At 44.8% G+C, this 17,404-nt stretch overlaps 1 protein-coding gene and 1 pseudogene across 1 annotated transcript in view; both read left to right on the top strand.

The window, feature by feature from the left end:
• Positions 1–16,603, top strand: part of Tmem45b (transmembrane protein 45B) — a 39,904-nt gene extending 23,301 nt beyond the window's left edge. The window contains exons 2-6 of the mRNA XM_021172063.2: positions 11,489–11,688; positions 13,318–13,527; positions 14,301–14,485; positions 14,924–15,069; positions 16,249–16,603. Coding sequence (XP_021027722.1) covers positions 11,505–11,688; positions 13,318–13,527; positions 14,301–14,485; positions 14,924–15,069; positions 16,249–16,360 — 837 coding nt within the window. The 5' untranslated portion in view covers positions 11,489–11,504 and the 3' untranslated portion in view covers positions 16,361–16,603. The remainder of the gene's footprint in view (positions 1–11,488; positions 11,689–13,317; positions 13,528–14,300; positions 14,486–14,923; positions 15,070–16,248) is intronic.
• LOC115031928 lies at positions 7,801–9,486 on the top strand (annotated as a pseudogene).
• Positions 16,604–17,404: the final 801 nt, after the last annotated feature.

Below are 17,404 nucleotides of genomic sequence, written 5' to 3'. Positions count from 1 at the left end.
ATGTAGTAATGTATGACTAGAGCATGTAGTAGTGTATGACTAGAGCATGTAATAATGTATGACTAGAGCTTGTAGTAGTGTATGACTAGAGCATGAAGTAATGTATGACTAGAGCATGTAGTAATGTATGACTAGAGCATGTAGTAATGTATGACTAGAGCTTGTAGTAATGTATGACTAAAGCATGTAGTAATGAATGACTAAAGTATGTAGTAGTACTTGAGGGTCTGGCCAGACGACCGCCTTCCCCTAAGTCAGAGTTTCAGAGAGCAACACCTCCCTGGCTTTTGAGGAGGTCCCTTTTGTGGGGAAGGGTTAGGGTTGGCAGAAAATAGCTGTTGAGGTCATTGGCTGTTAGTACTTGGGGGAGCTCAGGCCTCAAGGCTGCCTGGGGGGTGGATAAGGGCAAGAATACATCATGTGGCAGGGGAATCATCACAGGTGTTCAGGAGTAGCAAGGCAAAGGGGGTGGGTACACATTGTAGGGATATAGTAGGCTTAGGAAGCGTATTCTCGGAAGGTATGGAGACTTAATACCAATGTGCCACACTGTGGCTCCTTACCTGTGTAGCTTTTGGTTTTACACTTCACCCAGAGAAGAGAAGGGAAGGAGAAAGAGGTGGCTGAAGGCATTTCTGGTGGTCATAGAGAAGACTGCTGGAGGCTGTATAAAGGGAGGACATGAGCCCTCCAAGGAACAGCTGGGGATTTAGTGTAGATATGAGGGAGAACACAGCCAGAGGCATCAGGAAGAGTCCAGAGCAGGGAGAGAAAATGGGCTTCAGTTCTGACAGAAAAAGCAAGGTGTGTAACAGTCCATGGTTCACCAAAGAGTGACACTCTGGACTCAAATAGTATGTAAAAAGCAAAGAGTGTTTTAGTCTGCAGATGTCCAACATGCTGGGGTCTACCAGCTACAAAGATGGAGAGACCCCAAAGTGAGCTGAAAGGCCTGATTTAAAGCACATTAGGGAAATTCCGGGGAGGGGTAGGTGACCCCTATCTTAATCTTGGCTCTATCTCTAGGGACATTCCAGAACCACTGCTGGGACAGGGGAGTGGGGGGGGGGCTAGAAACTGTTGCTGGGGAAGTCTGTAAACCACTTCTGACCCATTGTCCTTGCCTCAGGCAAGTTGGCAGCTTCTGGGGGCTGGACTTGCCTGGACTTAACCAGTTCTTGGAAACAGAGATTTAGGCCTAGTCTCCTGAACTGCCAATTTGAAACGGGTCATGGAGTCAGCCTAGCCTTCTCAGGTGTCTTCTTGTAAAGATTCTGAAGGAATGGGAGGTGATGCACTAAAAGGAAGCAGGCCTGGTTAACATATGATCTATGCTATGGACATACATGACTGACGCGGATCAGAATGAAGGCTGAGGTGTAACGGCAGCTCAGCTGCCTCAGACCCTGTCGGGCAGGGGTCTAATTCTGTTCCCCATCCTATTCACAGTTGGGTTTGCTCAAGGCCTACAAGTTACCTGGAAGTCCAGGATTTTCTAACTGGCAAAGCTGCTTCCGCCATTTTAGAAGATGAAGCCATCTTGGTTTCAGAACGTCAGGATCCCCCAATAAATGACCAAAGGGCAGAGCCAGTCTAGGGCACAAACCACACATCATCAAGCCAAAAAAATGGGGGGGGGGNGGAAATCACTCTCAAGCCATAAAATCTAATGGAGTTTGCCCTGCTGAACTTGAGACCCACAGCTTTCTTCTTTATGGCCCCTCCTGTTGTGATGGTGGTGTCCACACCTATTTCAGAAGCAGATCCCTTCTGCTTTTTAAGTCTCACTGGTAGAGGAGGGCTCTGCCTCAGAAAGAATCGTACCATGAGACTTGCTCACAGCCATTTGAGGTGATGACCTGGGACTTAGCCAGTGTTGTGTTGCTGTGAAGAGACACGGAAAGCCAAAACAACTCTCATAAAAGAAAGCCCTTCCTTGGGACTGCTTTATGGTTTCCGAGGTTTCTTCGTTCTGGGGATGGGAAGCACGGTGGCTCTCAGGCAGACATGGTACTGAAGGAGCAGCTGGGTGTCCTTCATCTGGATCCGTAGGTAGCAAGAAGAATCTCTGGGCATAAGATAGGCTTTCTGAAACCTCAAAGCTCACCCCCAGTGACACACTTCCCTCTACAGGACCACACCTCCTAATCTTTTCAAACAGGGCCACTTAGTGAGCAAGTGTTCAAAGCTATGAGCCTGTGAGGGCTCTCATTTCAAACCACCGCAGAGAGCGCTGGAATGGGTTAAGGCTGGGACCCAGTGAACTCACTTTGCATGTGAGAAGGCATAAAAAGGAATCTGCGGGTGAATTAGGCAGGGTGTGGTAAGTAAGGCACCTCCTTCAAGTTCTTGTGCTGAAGTCCTGACTCCCAGTACCTGAGAATGCGCTATTGAACACATTGAGGCCATTGGGACGAGCTCTCAGATAACACAACTAGAGTCTGTACAACAGGAATGTTTGAACCCAGGCGCAAACAGAAAGAATATCATGTGGTAAAGACCTAGGAGAGAGACGTGTATCTATAAGCTAATGAAAGAGGTCCAAACAGAATCAAGACTTTTATTTTGGGTTTTAGTCTTCATAACTGTAAGAAAACAAATGTCTATTGTTTGCTGCCCTCCTGACTGCGGTATTTTGTTATGGCAGGTCCAGCAGACTATACAACCAGTTTAATAGTGAAACATTCAGCAATAAAGGGGAATTATTAGGACTGGGGAATGTAGCTCAGTGACAAAGTGCTTTCCTATCCTGTGCAAAGACCTGAATTTCATCCCCAGCCTGGGGGAAGGATGGTTGGGGGGGGCGGGGGGGAGGGGGGACAACAGAATTATTCATAACTGTATTGGTTAGCTTCCTGTTGCTGTGATAAAATACCATGACCAAAAGCAATTTGGGGGAGCAAGAGTTTCTTTGGGCTTACTGTTCCAGAGGGAGAGTTCATAAAGATGGGAGAGCAAGCAGCCACAGCAAGAACTGAAAGCTCGCCAGGCGTGGTGGCGCACACCTTTAGTCCCAGCACTGGGGAGGCAGAGGCAGACGGATTTCTGAGTTCGAGGCCAGCCTGGTCTACAAAGTGAGTTCCAGGACAGCCAGGGCTACACAGAGAAACCCTGTCTCAAAAAAAAAGAACTGAGAGCTCAGAACTTCAGTCACAGACGTGAGGCAAATGGCAAACCAGAAGTGGCTAGAAACTCCCAAAGCCTGCCTCCAGTGACATTCTTCCCTCTAGCCAGGCTACACCTCCTCTAAGCATTACCACCAACTGAGACAATTGGAGACCAAGTGTCCCAATACCAGAGCTTATGGAGGGCATTTCTCGATCAACCCTTCACATTCCACTCCCTGGCTCCACAGGCTCATGGCCATGTCCCAGTGCAAGATGCATTTAGTTCAACTTCAAAGCCCCCATAGCTTCCAGATTCTCGGCACTGTTTAAAGCTCCAATGTCTCTCTTCTGAGACTCATGGTGACCTCTTAACTGTGGTTCAGTTAAAATTAAAAAGAAAACGATGAACTTCACAACATAAGACTAAACATTACCAGGGCTGGAGAGTTGATTAAGAGGTTAAGACTACACATTGCCATTTAAAAAGGAGGAACACAGGTGGGCACTGTGAGGCATTCCTGGATCAAAACCTACCAGGGAGTCCTTTTCCTCCTCCCAACCCCCACCCATGGAATTTAGGTTTGTAGATTGGGAAAGGGTTAAAAAATAGAACAGGACAATGAGGCCAAGCCCAGCACTCCAGCTGTGCTGTTCTTCCAACACGGATCCTAGACACTGAAACAGAAACAGCTGCCTGAACTATGGTGCAGGTTCCCACCGCGGCCCCTTGGAAGTGTCATCTCCTCCTGCTCCTGCCACAGGGCTCCTGCTCCTCACCATGCATTGAGGAGGATGCTGAGGGTGTCCCTCCGTGAAAACATGCTCTCCAGTCTGTTTCCCTGTTAGTGGAGCTTTCTGTCTGTTGGGAAAGTTCTGCTGTATCACCAAGTATGCTGCTGGAGTATTTATTTAGTATTTATTTTTTTTAAAAAAAAATAAACTATACATGATATTGAGAAAAAAATAAAATTTACTAATCAAAAGTTTTTTTTTTAATGAAGCAGCCATTCCCCCTTATTTTAGAGGGTGACAGAACATGGGAAGAGGGAAACTTCAGCTGCAGAGAGGACCACTCAGAGCCTTAACCTATTGGTTATCCAAATTATTAAAGATCTCTTCTTTCTAGTTAAGTTTAGTTAACCATTGTCAGGTTTCTTCTTTACTAAGTTTGACTCATCCTATAAATTCTACCATCTGTTCCACAATGTAGCTCATCCAGAAAAGTCACCCATTCATCTGTGAATGGAAGAAATCCTCTCCCTCCTCCTCCTCCTCCTCCTCCTCCCCCTCCTCCTCCTCCNNNNCCATCTCTCTCCACAGACAGATCACGGTGCTCAGCCTTCTATGCAGTATATGTGCTCCAGGCCTGCTGTGCACAGGTGTGAACTTTAAACCACATAAAAGGCATGGGCAGGGCTTGGCATCTGGTACCAAGTACACAGATGCAGATAAGGACTCAGGTACTGGGGAGTGCAGGGGAATTCTGGGAGGCCAGGAAAAGGAGATGCCAGTCATTCTACAAGGCTTTGGCACACATTTGCAGAGCTGGTTTTTCTGCACCTTTAAAACCAATAAAATGGAGCACAACGGGTTTGATAAAAACAAGAATCTGAGTTAACCATTAAGCGAAAGAATGAGAGGAGGCTTTGCAGTTGTATCAAAATGAAGATTATGGCAGGTAATTTCTTTCTGCAAAACAGAGGGGAAAAGGATAATGTATAAAACTAGGCAAGTCTTTCAAAACCAACCACGTCATGGACCGACCTGAAAACTAACCAAATATAAGCAACGAAGTGAGAAGCACTTACTCTTGGAAAGCTTCTATCTTCAGGCAAGGACATTTTGCCCACAGACGCTTCTATCACCCCCTTGCTCCGTCGGTAGCTTTTAAGTAAGATCAGCTAATCGTGAAAATACTGGTATATAAAGACTAAATTCTTTTTTGGGGGGTGGGGTGGGGTGTGATAGTTTATTTAAAAAACAGAAACAACAAAATAAAACAACAACAGTAACAAATAAAACGGTGCCACACTGATCGTGTGACCAGCATGCACGTCCGTAATGGCTTTTCTCTTGCAGTCTGCTTAGATACTGAAATGCTTCAATAGGACCAAGAACGTTAGAGAGCAAGGATCTTGGATGAAAATGGACACTAGTAAGCCTGGTGCATTAACCCACAGAATTCACGTCAAGTCCCACGAGTCGGTGAGATGATGCTACGTGGTTAGGGAGGACAAGCGTTATCTCAGGAGGAGGCAGCATCAGCTTTACACTTCTCTGTACTTTAATCTTCAGTTTATGATTTAAGCTATGTCCACCCTGGCTAAAGCACAATCAGACAAGACACCTCAGGTAATATCCTTGCTACTATTGCACAAGTTTAGTAATTTTATTAAAAGAAAAAAAATCAAACCACCATCAAAACAAAGAGGCAAATAAATGGGACGTTCAAATCATAAAGACTAAATTCTAACTGTGAAAAATTCTTGGCTTTGCTGTCCATGAGAAATGAACATGTAATGAATACTCAAGGATGAAAAATTAAAAAAAAAAAACAAAACCCAGCTTTGCTAGCCTCTCAACACAGTCAAGTTTGTGGTGGGCCCCAGACTAACCAGGAACTTAGCAGAGGGAACTTTGCAATAATGCTATACAGGATTGAGAAAATCTCTCTGTACATCTCCTATGATCACATTAGGAAGACCTGGGAAATCCCAGCAAGAAGTGAAGGCCAAGGAAGACGTGAAAGCCAGCCTTCTCCAACCCATAAATAGATGGCTTGACACAGACCAGATGTCATGAAGAACCAAGAAAGCAAACCTCTGCTCCAATAACTGGATGATAATCTCTAATAATTCGTTATGAAAATAAGAATGCAACCTTTACGAAATCAAACTAATAAATAAAAGATCAAGAATTGTAGCTAAATAAAGACAGAATCTGTACATCATGCAGGTCTCCATAGTCCAGGCAAGCCACTATAGAGTCCAGGGTTGCTACAGTTAAAATGGATAAGACATAGAAACAGTAAATTATGAATTGCTACAAAAGCCAAAGACACAAAAAGTAGAAAAAAAAACTCTAAATGGCTTGAATGCTGTTTTTAATAGACAAAGACTTCAATGCAATCATTTTAAATCTGTTCAGAGAATTAAAACTGTTCAAAGGATTAAAAGAAAATACAACAAATGTAACCAAACAAATAAGATACCCAAACAGAGAAATGCAAACTTCAAAAAGAGTGGAAATGCTAACACTGAAAAGTCCAATCACCGGTCAAGAGCTCCTTAGATCAGGGCTTTATAGCAATGTACACCTGTGATGTTACAACTTGGCAACTGAGGCAGGAGGATGGTAAGTTCAAAACCAGCCTGTACTATAAAGTGAGACCAGTCTCAAAGGTAGGGGGAGAAGGAAGAGAGATAGAAAGGAAAGCGGGGGAGGGGAGAGAAGAGGGGAGGGAAGGAAGGGAACAAAGAGTCAAATAACTTGAAAAATAAATAAAATCGTCTAGTTTCAAGAGCAGGAGTGAAAAAGAATGGAGACAAATAATAGAGCCAGCCAATCACAGGAAAATATTAGATTTCCCCACATACATGCAACACAAGCTCCAAAAGAAGAAAGAGAGGGGGGATGAAGAAATGCTGACTGAAAAACCTTCCAAATCTGATGAAAAACTTTACCTTATAGACCCAAAGAGCTCAGCCAAAACTGAACTTCAGGTTCATAGAGAGAACCTCTCTCAAAAACCCAAGAGAGAATACCTTAAACTTCTGAGTTAAAAAAAAAAAAAGACAGTGTGGGGTGATGCCTGAGCCCTCACTGCTAATGGGAGGTGAATTTCTGAGCCAGTAAAGGTCACCCCTAAGGCTCTCTGCCTTTTTTGCAAGATGTTCCATGCCCCAGCCCCAGAGAAAGAGATGGAGATGGAGAGAGAGAGAGAGAGAGCCAACATTGACCTCTGGTTTATGTATACCCATGCACATATCTCATGCACAGAAGGGAAAGATGAGGAGTGGAGAGGGAGAGATGGGACTGAGAGAGAATATGAATGAGTGAATGAATGAATGAATGAATGAAATCTGAGAAAGCTAGACTGACTAGTGAAGGCATTCATCTCCCAAAGATGGGCAATGAAGCCTAGAGTGGATGACTGCTTCTTCAAATGCAGATAAGCAAGAGAAAGAAAACAAGACCAAAGAAACACAGGCCAAGCAACAGAGTAACACTCACAGCAAAGCCCTTGCAGAGAAATGGAGGGCTGTGAATTACCAGAGCACGTGTCCAAATATATAACTGCTTTAAGAAAGCAGGGTGAGCTACAAATGAACAGACTGATAAATCAGAAGGAAATATAAGATCTAACCAGGAAGTCCAGCAACCAGAAATGAGATGGGAAGAGGCCCCCTGCCTGAGTCGCCTGCCCCACCCACCACAGCCAGCAGGCCTAGCAGGCAAGTAGCAGGCCTTATGATGGCTGGGTAGGTCAGGCCCGGATCATAACCCCAATCTTGAGAGCAAAAAGACAGCAGCAGCAGCAGCAGCAGCAGTGGTTAAATGATCTGCTTCAGTGGTGGCGCACTGCTTTAATCCCAGCGCTTGGGAGGCAGAGGCAGGCAGATTTCTGAGTTCGAGGCCAGCCTGGTCTACAGAGTGAGTTCCAGGACAGCCAGGGCTATACAGAGAAACCCTGTCTCAAAAAAAAAAAAAAGATTTGCTTCGTAAAAGGTTAATTAAACCAAAAGAAACTCCAGAAAGGCCCATATCAGATATGGAAAAACTTCCAGGGACCCGGTCAAAAGCCCAGATGGAGGTACACCCCTGTCAGCACCAGGACAGTCACAAAGAGAAGACAGTGATGTAGAAAGAAAAGGTTGGGGCAGGATTTTGCTGCAACATCGAACTTCACTGCTGGTTCTGATTAATGTAAGCGCAGTCAAGAACCGTTTATTCATTACATATCATGAACATGAGTAGTGAGTCTGCATGACTGCATCTCTGCTCACCACCAACTTCCTTGGGAAAAATAACGTATTTTTCTGAATAAATCTTAGCTAATGTTCATAATTTTGATATAAGTGGAATAGCAGCACATCGTATCCGCTTCAGTTAAGTGCCTTCTACAGGATGGGTGTTGGACACAGTCGTCCGTGTGAATTCACACCAGATCGTCTCCAGTTTTGTGAACTGGCATTGTGCATGCACTTGCTCATTGCTAGATTAACCATCAGCCTATATTATGTTGTAAATTGTGCCTTTGTCCATTGCTTATGTTTTTCCTTATAAATCTGTAATGGCGCTTCTTCCGGCATTGGTTTCAAGTGGACCGCGCCGGCTTCAGGCTATTTGAAGGATTCTACCCAAACATGGATATCAGACCAAATCACACGATTTATATCAACAACATGAATGACAAAATTAAAAAAAGAAGAATTGACGAGATCCCTGTATGCCCTGTTTTCTCAGTTTGGACATGTGGTAGATATTGTGGCCTTAAAGACCATGAAGATGAGGAGACAGGCTTTTGTTATATTTAAGGAACAGGCTGCAGCGGCTGCAAACAAGAAGCCTGGTCAGGAACACCCAAGTCAGCTAATCCCCAAGGAACTGCAGCGCCAAACCCTCAGGTCCCTGATTATCCTCCAACTATAGCCTATTCCTTAATAACTTACCAGAGGAGACACATGAGATGATGTTATCCATGCTGTTCAACCAGTTCCCTGGATTCAAGGAAATTCGCTTGGTACCAGGGAGACATGACATTGCCTCTGTAGAATTTGAGAATGATGGGCAGGCTGGAGCTGCCAGAGATGCTCTGCAGGGGTTTAAGATTACACTGTCCCATGGCATGAAGATTACCTATGCCAAGAAGTAACATGCAGGATACCAGTTTGGAAGGACTTGGTATTATTTATAGTGTTTGTTTTGATCACATTCGGTCAAGTCATTTTAAATGGTTGGAAGTGAAGGTGAAGTTTTGGGAGAAGCGTCACCTAATTTTTTTTTAGTTTTGCTGAACTATGAAATACGGAGCCGTAATTTTGTACAATAAACTTTTATTTGTATTCTGTTTGCTGGTTTATTGTCCTATCATCAAACACTTATTTTTGTACAAACCTGAAAATGTATAAAACTCAATAATGGAGCAGCTAATGACACAGAAGTTGAAGGGAGCAGACTGCAGCAGCCAGTGAGCAGCATGTTAATAGTAAAATGATCGCCCTGTTGTGAGTAAACAGGATATTTGCTTCTGTCCAAAGTGCAGTGCTTTGCTAGATGGACTAGGGATCACACAGTATTAGTGGCCATGTGATAGCAGCTGCTTACTGTTGTCTAAAAAAAACAGGAAATAAAATTGCTGCCTGCAATGTGAAAAAAAAAATCTGTAATGGCTGGGATCGGAGAGATTGCTCAGCAGTTAAGAGTACTAGCTGCTCTTCCAGAGAACGTGGGATTGATTCCCAGCACCCACACGGCAGCTTAAAACTGTCTGTAACTCCATTTCCAGAGAATCAGGCTTTCTCTTAGATATGAATGCAGGTAAAATACCCATACATACACACACACCAAAAAAAAAAAAAAGTAAAATTAAATTTAAAAAAATATGTAAAAAGCTTTATAATTGACAGTCACTGTATAGCTGCCAACTTCCTGATTTATCTCCATCTCTTAGACTTTTGGTTTAATTACATTGTGTTTCTCTGGATGTATGTGCCATGATGTGCCTCTGGAGATGAGAGGACCTATAGGAGTGGGTCCCACTTCTCCCACCAAGACTGGGGACGGGTCAACAGGCTCAGCAGCCAGCATCCTTTACTGGCTGAGACATCTAACCAGCCCCCTTTTCGTCTTTTTGACATTAAAAAAATGCCTACACAGAGCTGGCCCCACCTTTGGTGTGCCGTGAGGTGGTGTGGGCACAGGAGAGATGGCTTCCCACAATCCCTTGCTGGTTTTAGAACTTAGTAGAGCAGGCTATGTGCCTGGACTGGCCAGCACTGGTGGTGCCAGTGCAGGCGAGCCACCCCGAGGGCATGAGAGTGGGAGAGCTTGCCCCATCCCTTATTGGCTGTGGCACTTGGGTAAGCTAGCCAGGCAGGCAGGCTGGCCCTAGTGATATGGGTATGGGAGAACTGGAGGGCTGACCAACTCAGCTCCTACTCAGGGCTTAGGGTTGGCCCACCCTAACATCTACCCCTTCTATGAACTACTGGGGCATGTGAAGGAGCCAGTCCCGCTGAGCCAAAGCTGCAGGATCTCTATGACACAGATCAACAACAAGATATCAGAGAGGAGTCCTGGTGAAGATCCAGTACTGGCAGTATAGCAGAAGCCAGAGGCCTTGAACCAGAACAATGAATGACTCATTACAATGAACGTTTGCAAGTAAAGGGGTTTGGACAAAAAGGTTGTGTGACACTGTGATACAGTGCAGCTCCCATGATGAGATTTTTGTTCTCTTGTTTATCCTTTGGCGGGGGCAGAGATCACAGGGGCAGAGGGCAGATACAAAGGGGCAGGGACATGAGTGGAATTGGGGTGCATGATGTGAAATTCACAGAGAATCAGTAAAAAGCTTTTTAAAATTACTACATAGTAAAGTTTCTTCTCTCTAATCCTCTCGTTCACATCTGTGCCTAGGAAGATATCTTTACACTGAGTCAACAAATACTTACCTGGCCTCCATTTCTCCCCACCAAACTTATTTATTTTCACAGCCCCGGACCCGACAGTGTTCTCCCCAACCCTAAATTACCTGGCAGACAGTACTATTACAGTGATTTAAGGGCTTTTCACATAAAAAGACTTGATCTTTGTTGGTGTGGCTTATGATCAATTCTGCTTCTTGCCACAGTGTGGAGGGGATGGTGCTTTGCAGGCAGGGTTTCATGTCGCCTAAGCTGGCCTTGCCTTTATTAAGAAGGGGAGGATGACCTTGAACTCCTGACCCTCTGGCTTCTACCTCCCAAGGGCTAGGACTAAAGGCATGCAGTGCACCACTATGCCTGGCTCAAAATACACAGAGTGGAAAGACTTCTGGTCTATCGTGTAAAACAGCTGGGTGTGTTGTGTATGTATCCTTGTGATCTCAGTGCCAGGGAGACAGGCGGATCTATACAGGTCATGGGCAGGGCAGCCAGCAGAGCATACTTAGTGGGCTCCAGGCCAATGAGAAGTCCTGTGTTAAGAGTAAGGTGGATAGTATCCCTCAGAAGTAATACCTGAGGTTGCCCTCCAGCCTCTACACACATACCCACTCCTGTCTCTGTCACACACACACACACACACACACTCCATATGCACACATGTACCTCTATGTGTCTATATGTACGTATATGTCTTCATCATTCAGTCGCTAACTGATGATCCTCCTCTCTTAGACATCCTAGAACAGCGATGGCAAACTTCAAGGGCCATGCTCTCCCAGGGAGCTTCTTTCTAATAGTGGGACTGTGGTGGTCAGTGAAGTACCCACTGAAATACTTTCACCACAAGGGCTTGAAGAAGAACAGACTGAGCCATCAGCAGGAGCGTATTGAGATCATTGAAGGTGCAGTGAAGACTCTGTTTGCAGTCATTGGTAAGAACAGAGTCATTTTGTCTTCACATCCAGAACCTTCAACCTACCTCCCAGATCCTGTGAAATAGATGTCTTACTAGCAGAGATAATAGGACAAGGTCTTAGATGACTGCTAGTCTGTTTTATTCTAATATCCATGTGTACAAAGCTTTATATTAATAGTTAATAGACCCTCCTATTGTATATACTATGAATAACTACCAAGTAAACTAGTTTTTGCCCTATGAAGTTATAAGAACAGAACAAATACTTTGTGGAAAAAATGCAAATAAGAATTGGGGGAGTTTTTTTTTAAAGCAATTCCTAGTTCTAAATAGCGTTTAGTTTAAATTAAATCATCATTCCCCAAAGTCTTTATCTAGATCTCAGGCTAATTAACAACCATTCATTGGCATATCCTCCACACAAAAGTCTTAAAGCATTACCAGGAGGGGTACCCACAGGACGGCCAACAAGAGAACAGACAACAGAAAGCCCTCAGAGGGGCTGTGAGGGATTTTAGCCCTATCTCTTTCTCATTGAATCCCCCACCCCTTACTGCAGCAGAGCCTCAGCGACTGGCCTTGAGCTGCTCCTGGAGCCACACCTGCTGAGAACACCAAGCGAGCTCACTCTCAGTGATGCCACTTCTGCTTGGCCCACTGCCCCCATCTGGGTGTGAAGTGGTGACATAAAACCCTCTAGCAAGCAAGACTTAAACACCTGTCAGATTCAGCTAAGACTTCTTGCGTGCACCAGGCAGCAATTTGTGGAGCTCATGAGTGTTCTACAGGATGCAGTAGCAAGGACGCACTGCCTTTAAAAAAAAAAAAAAAGAGCTAATATATTTGCCATCCTGTCTGGGTCAATGTGACATTGTTCAGAGCTTCCATTCTAGTATCAGTGGTACTTCTTCTGGATCATTCCACAAGCTTCCTGATCCCTTATAAGTGAATGCAAATTTGAATGACTTCCAGGCTTGCCCCAAAATATTCTAGGTACTAAGCATAAAGGCAAATCTGCCTTTCAAACATGATAAAAGGTAGAAGGGACAAAAGCCATGCATGGTACAGGCTTGCAATTCCACAGTCAAGAGGATAGAGTTTATAGCCAGCCTGGGCTTAATAGTAAGACTCTCTCAAAAAGCAAAAAATAAACAAAGCAGAAAGAGAAAGTGGCAGGACCCACGCACTATGCAAAAGGCACAGCTTCATCAGTCTGGCCTCATTCCTGTCTCTCTTTAGATACCATGGCCACAGTGTGAGGCCTCGCATTTACCCGTGTTTTAAAGAGTCCTGTGCTGAGAGAGGGTACCCACTCTATGGCAGCCCCCACATATACCCAGCTGCTGCCCTCAGAGTGTCTCAGCCACACCAGCAGCCCAGGGGATATGCCCTGCTTATCTCTGCTGTGGGGCAGAGTCCCTGGAGACCAGTATGTTCCATTTCCATCACTGCTTTTGCCGTATACTCAACCCCTAAAGGAGCACCCAGGGACAGCTGTGTGCTCCTACACTTCAAAAAAAAAAAAAAAAAAACATTCTGTATGGAAGTAGTGTTCAAGTCGGTCCACTGCCGGGCAACCTTTCTATCACGTTTGCTGTGTGCTGCCACCTCTCCCACCTCAGGTTTCACTTTTACTCCCTGGCAGGGATCCTGGCAGAGCAGTTTGTTCCAGACGGACCTCACCTGCACCTCTACCACGAAAACCAATGGATCAAGCTGATGAACTGGCAGCACAGCACCATGTACCTATTCTTCGGTGTCTCGGGACTCATGGACATGCTCACCTACCTTTACTTCCACATCGTGCCCCTGGGGTTAGACAGAGTGGTTTTGGCTATGGCCGTATTCATTGAAGGTAACTTGGCTGGAGAAAGGGAAAGTAAGATAGAAAAGTTGACCTTACGAGAGATCAGAACTTAAAAGACAAGAAACACATATAAAGACCTTCCTCAGAAAATCAATTCTCAAGACCTCCAAAGCCTAAAGAGGGTTAGGTCCTGTGCTCCGGGAGGTCCAGATAGCATGGTCCATAATGAAATCAAGAAAGCTTGTTTTTTTGTTTTGTTTTTTGTTTTGTTTTGTTTTTTTCTGAGACAGGGTTTCTCTGTATAGCCCTGGCTGTCCTGGAACTTACAGGAACCAGGCTGGCCTCGAACTCATAAATCCACCTGCCTCTGCCTCCCGAGTGCTAGGATTAAAGGCATGCGCCACCACGCCCAGCTCCCAAGAAAGCTTGTGATTACACCTGAAAACGTGTGTGTGTGTGTGTGTGTGTGTATACATATGCATGTATGCATCAATGTATGCATCCATGTATGTATGCATGTATGTATGTATGTATGTTCACTCATTCAACTTTTTACAAACCAGCACCATGGCTAAATTACTACACCCGCTCTGTCTTGCCTTTCAATGGAATCTGCAGCAAACAGGTTCTTTTATATCCTCAACAGACCCACAAAACCAACAGTCAGCAAGTGCTTGCTGTCAATGATGGCATGGCAGCAAAATGCTGAAGAATCTTACGTCGATTTGAGACAAATACAGGGGGGAAAAATCCAGTAACTGGGAAGGGCCAGAGTGAATGTTTTCAAGCAATCTTCTGATGGCTGTCTTTGGTTCCCACAGGTTTTCTCTTCTACTTCCATGTTCACAACCGCCCTCCCCTGGACCAACACATCCACTCCCTGCTGCTGTTCGGTCTGTTCGGAGCAGCTATCAGCATCTTTCTGGAGGTTATCCTTCGGGATAACATCGTGCTGGAGCTCTTCCGAACCAGTCTCCTTATCTTGCAGGGAACCTGGTTCTGGCAGGTGATTATCCACACTCAATATGGTCTGGGCTGAAAAGCCCCTTGGAGATGCCCAAGAGAAATCCCGATAGTGGCTTGTTGCCTGAAAATACAGCAAATACATCCGCGGGTAGGGGGTGTCTGTCTGGAACTGCAGTATTATTCTGTCAGGATGACCTTTCTACCCCCACGCTACTCCTTGACCTATGAAACTTTTCTCTGCTAATAGCTTGCAGGGACACTGGCTATATATACCTGTATTCACTACACTACTCATGAAACGGAAGTCCTCAAGTTCAGCTAATTTTAAATCAGCCTATACAACAACCAGACTTAACTAAGAGCAGCTTTCCTGTGTGATAGGGCTTCTGGTGTGAGTTGTAGGAACTGTGAGACAGTGAACAACAGCCTGCTGGCCATGAAGACAACCTACCAGAGACATCTTCCTCTCTTCCTCCAGATTGGATTTGTCCTGTTCCCGCCATTTGGAAGGCCAGAATGGGACCAGAAGGACATGAACAACATCATGTTCATCACCATGTGCTTCTGCTGGCACTACTTGGTTGCTCTCTGCATCGTAGCCATCAACTACTCCCTTGTTTACTGGTATGTTTGAAACACATTTTGTGCACGTTTCCTAACAAGTCCCCTAAGGTGACTAACCTCTATTACTTAATGACTGCCAATGTCTTACTAAACGCTGCACAAAGTATTCTTCATTTGTAGGAAGTTACCACAAGTCTTACTTGCCAGCAAGTCTAAGGCTAAAATGAAACTGCCTGATTGGGTCATAGCAAACCTGTTTCAAGTACAAGTCTAAAAGATTCTAAGCTAGTGAATGATAGGGAAATCCTCAAAGCAGAAATCAGTCTGGGCTGAAGTCCCTACTGTCACTAGTCCGGGCTGAAGTCCCTACTGTCACTAGTCCGGGCTGAAGTCCCTACTGTCACTAGTCCGGGCTGAAGTCCCTACTGTCACTAGTCCAGGCTGAAGTCCCTACTGTCACTAGTCCGGGCTGAAGTTCCTACTGTCACTAGTCTGGGCTGAAGTCCCTACTGTCACTAATCTGGGCTGAAGTCCCTACTGTCACTAGTCTGGTGATCCCATCATCTATTTCAAGACTTGTTTTGCTTCTTCCTAAATATGCAGGCATCAAAATATGTACCAGAGCAGAAAGTGCTTTCTATGTACCCCCGAGCATAACAGAGATATAAGAACAACTGACCCCTGCACTTACTGTCCTGGCACCACAGAAAACTTAAGACACATATTGCCCTCTCTGACCCTCATGGCTGTACTGTGTGCTGGCTTTGTCGGTGGCAGTACTTTCAACAAATGGGGAAACAAGGCTTCAAAAAGGCTAAATAATTTTACCAACTAGTAAAGGGAAAGCAAAGCTGAAATTTGGCATGGGTTATCATAGAAGTGTATTGTCTGTGGAAGCTGCCACTGCCTCCCGTCCCACCCCATCCTCATTTACCTACACCCAAAGCAGATACACTTCACCCAGAAAGACCAAAAAAAAAAAAAGGCCGTTTCTTCTAGCTCTGATTTCTGGTCTATGAAACAGCTAGATGGCAAGAGGCTGAATCTGGTCTCAAGAGTAGTGGGTCACTTACTAAGTCCCTTTTTCTACTGTGAACAGAACAGAGAGCCAGATATGTAGATTTTGTATCACTGCTTAATAGACACCGGCAAAGGCTCTGCCATTCTTGACATCCAAGGGGTGTTGAATGGAAGACTTCAATGGCTAATCTAATGGTTCTTATGGTATGTCTACTACAGCTTTCTGACTCGGGTGAAGAGATGTGCAGAAGGAGAAATCATTGGGATTCAGAAGCTGAAGTCTGATCACACTTACCAGTCAGCCCTTTTGAGTGGCTCGGATGAGGAGTGACATCAGGCATGGGGGCGTGGAGACCTCACATCCTTTTTAAACAACACTGGAAAGGATGCAGCCTGTCCCCTGTACTCCAAGGTTTGCCTTATGTGCTCCTGTTCCCAGGACTCTAAGGCTTGCCTTATGTGCTCCTGTCCCTGGTACTCCAAGACTTGCCTTATGTGCTCCTAGGGTTCTATATGCTGCATCCCTCATCTACTACAAAGCTAGAGGCTCAAATACAGGAAATTAGACCTCAAGTGGTTTTTATGCACCATGTTATTGGAATATTTAAGCATAGTTTAACTTAAAATCTGTATTAGAGCAGTAACACCATCCACACAGAAAAGTGAACACCTTCCAGAAGCAGGCCTGTCCTTGTAGAGCAATGACTTTAAAACTGAATTACACTAGGAAGCGACCATGTGGATGAAGCAGGCCGGCCATCACGTGCTGCTTCTGATGTCTTGCCCCTCTTCTCTCAATCAAGCAGGTACTTTCTTCTCAGAAACGTACCACAAGTTAAATGGTGACAAATGTATCACATTTTCTGTATCCATTCCTCTGTTGAGGGACATCTGGGTTCTTTCCAGCTTCTATTATAAATAAGGCTACTATGAACATAGTGGAGCATGTGTCCTTCTTACCAGTTGGAACATCTTCTGGATATATGCCCAGGAGAGGTATTGCTGGATCTTCTGGTAGTACTATGTCTACTTTTCTGAGGAACCTCCAGACTGACATCCAGAGTGGTTGTACAAGCTTGCAATCCCACCAGCAGTGGAGAAATGGATGTATCTGGAGGATATCATCCTTAGTGAGGTAACCCAATCACAAAAGGAGTCATTAGATATGCATTCACTGATAAGTAGATATTAGCCCAGAAACATAGAACACCCAAGATACAATTTGCAAAACACAAGAAAATCAAGAAGAGGGAAGACCAATGGGTGGATACTTCATTCCTCCTTAGAAAGGGGAACAAAATACCCATGAAAGGCGTTACAGAGACAAAGTTTGGAGCTAAGACGAAAGGATGGACTATCCAGAGACTACCCCACC

This window comes from Mus caroli, chromosome 9, assembly GCF_900094665.2.
Source record: "Mus caroli chromosome 9, CAROLI_EIJ_v1.1, whole genome shotgun sequence".
NCBI classification, from domain to species: Eukaryota; Metazoa; Chordata; class Mammalia; order Rodentia; family Muridae; genus Mus; species Mus caroli.
Note: the sequence above shows the minus strand (reverse complement) of the source record. Positions and strands in the feature narration are given on the sequence as shown.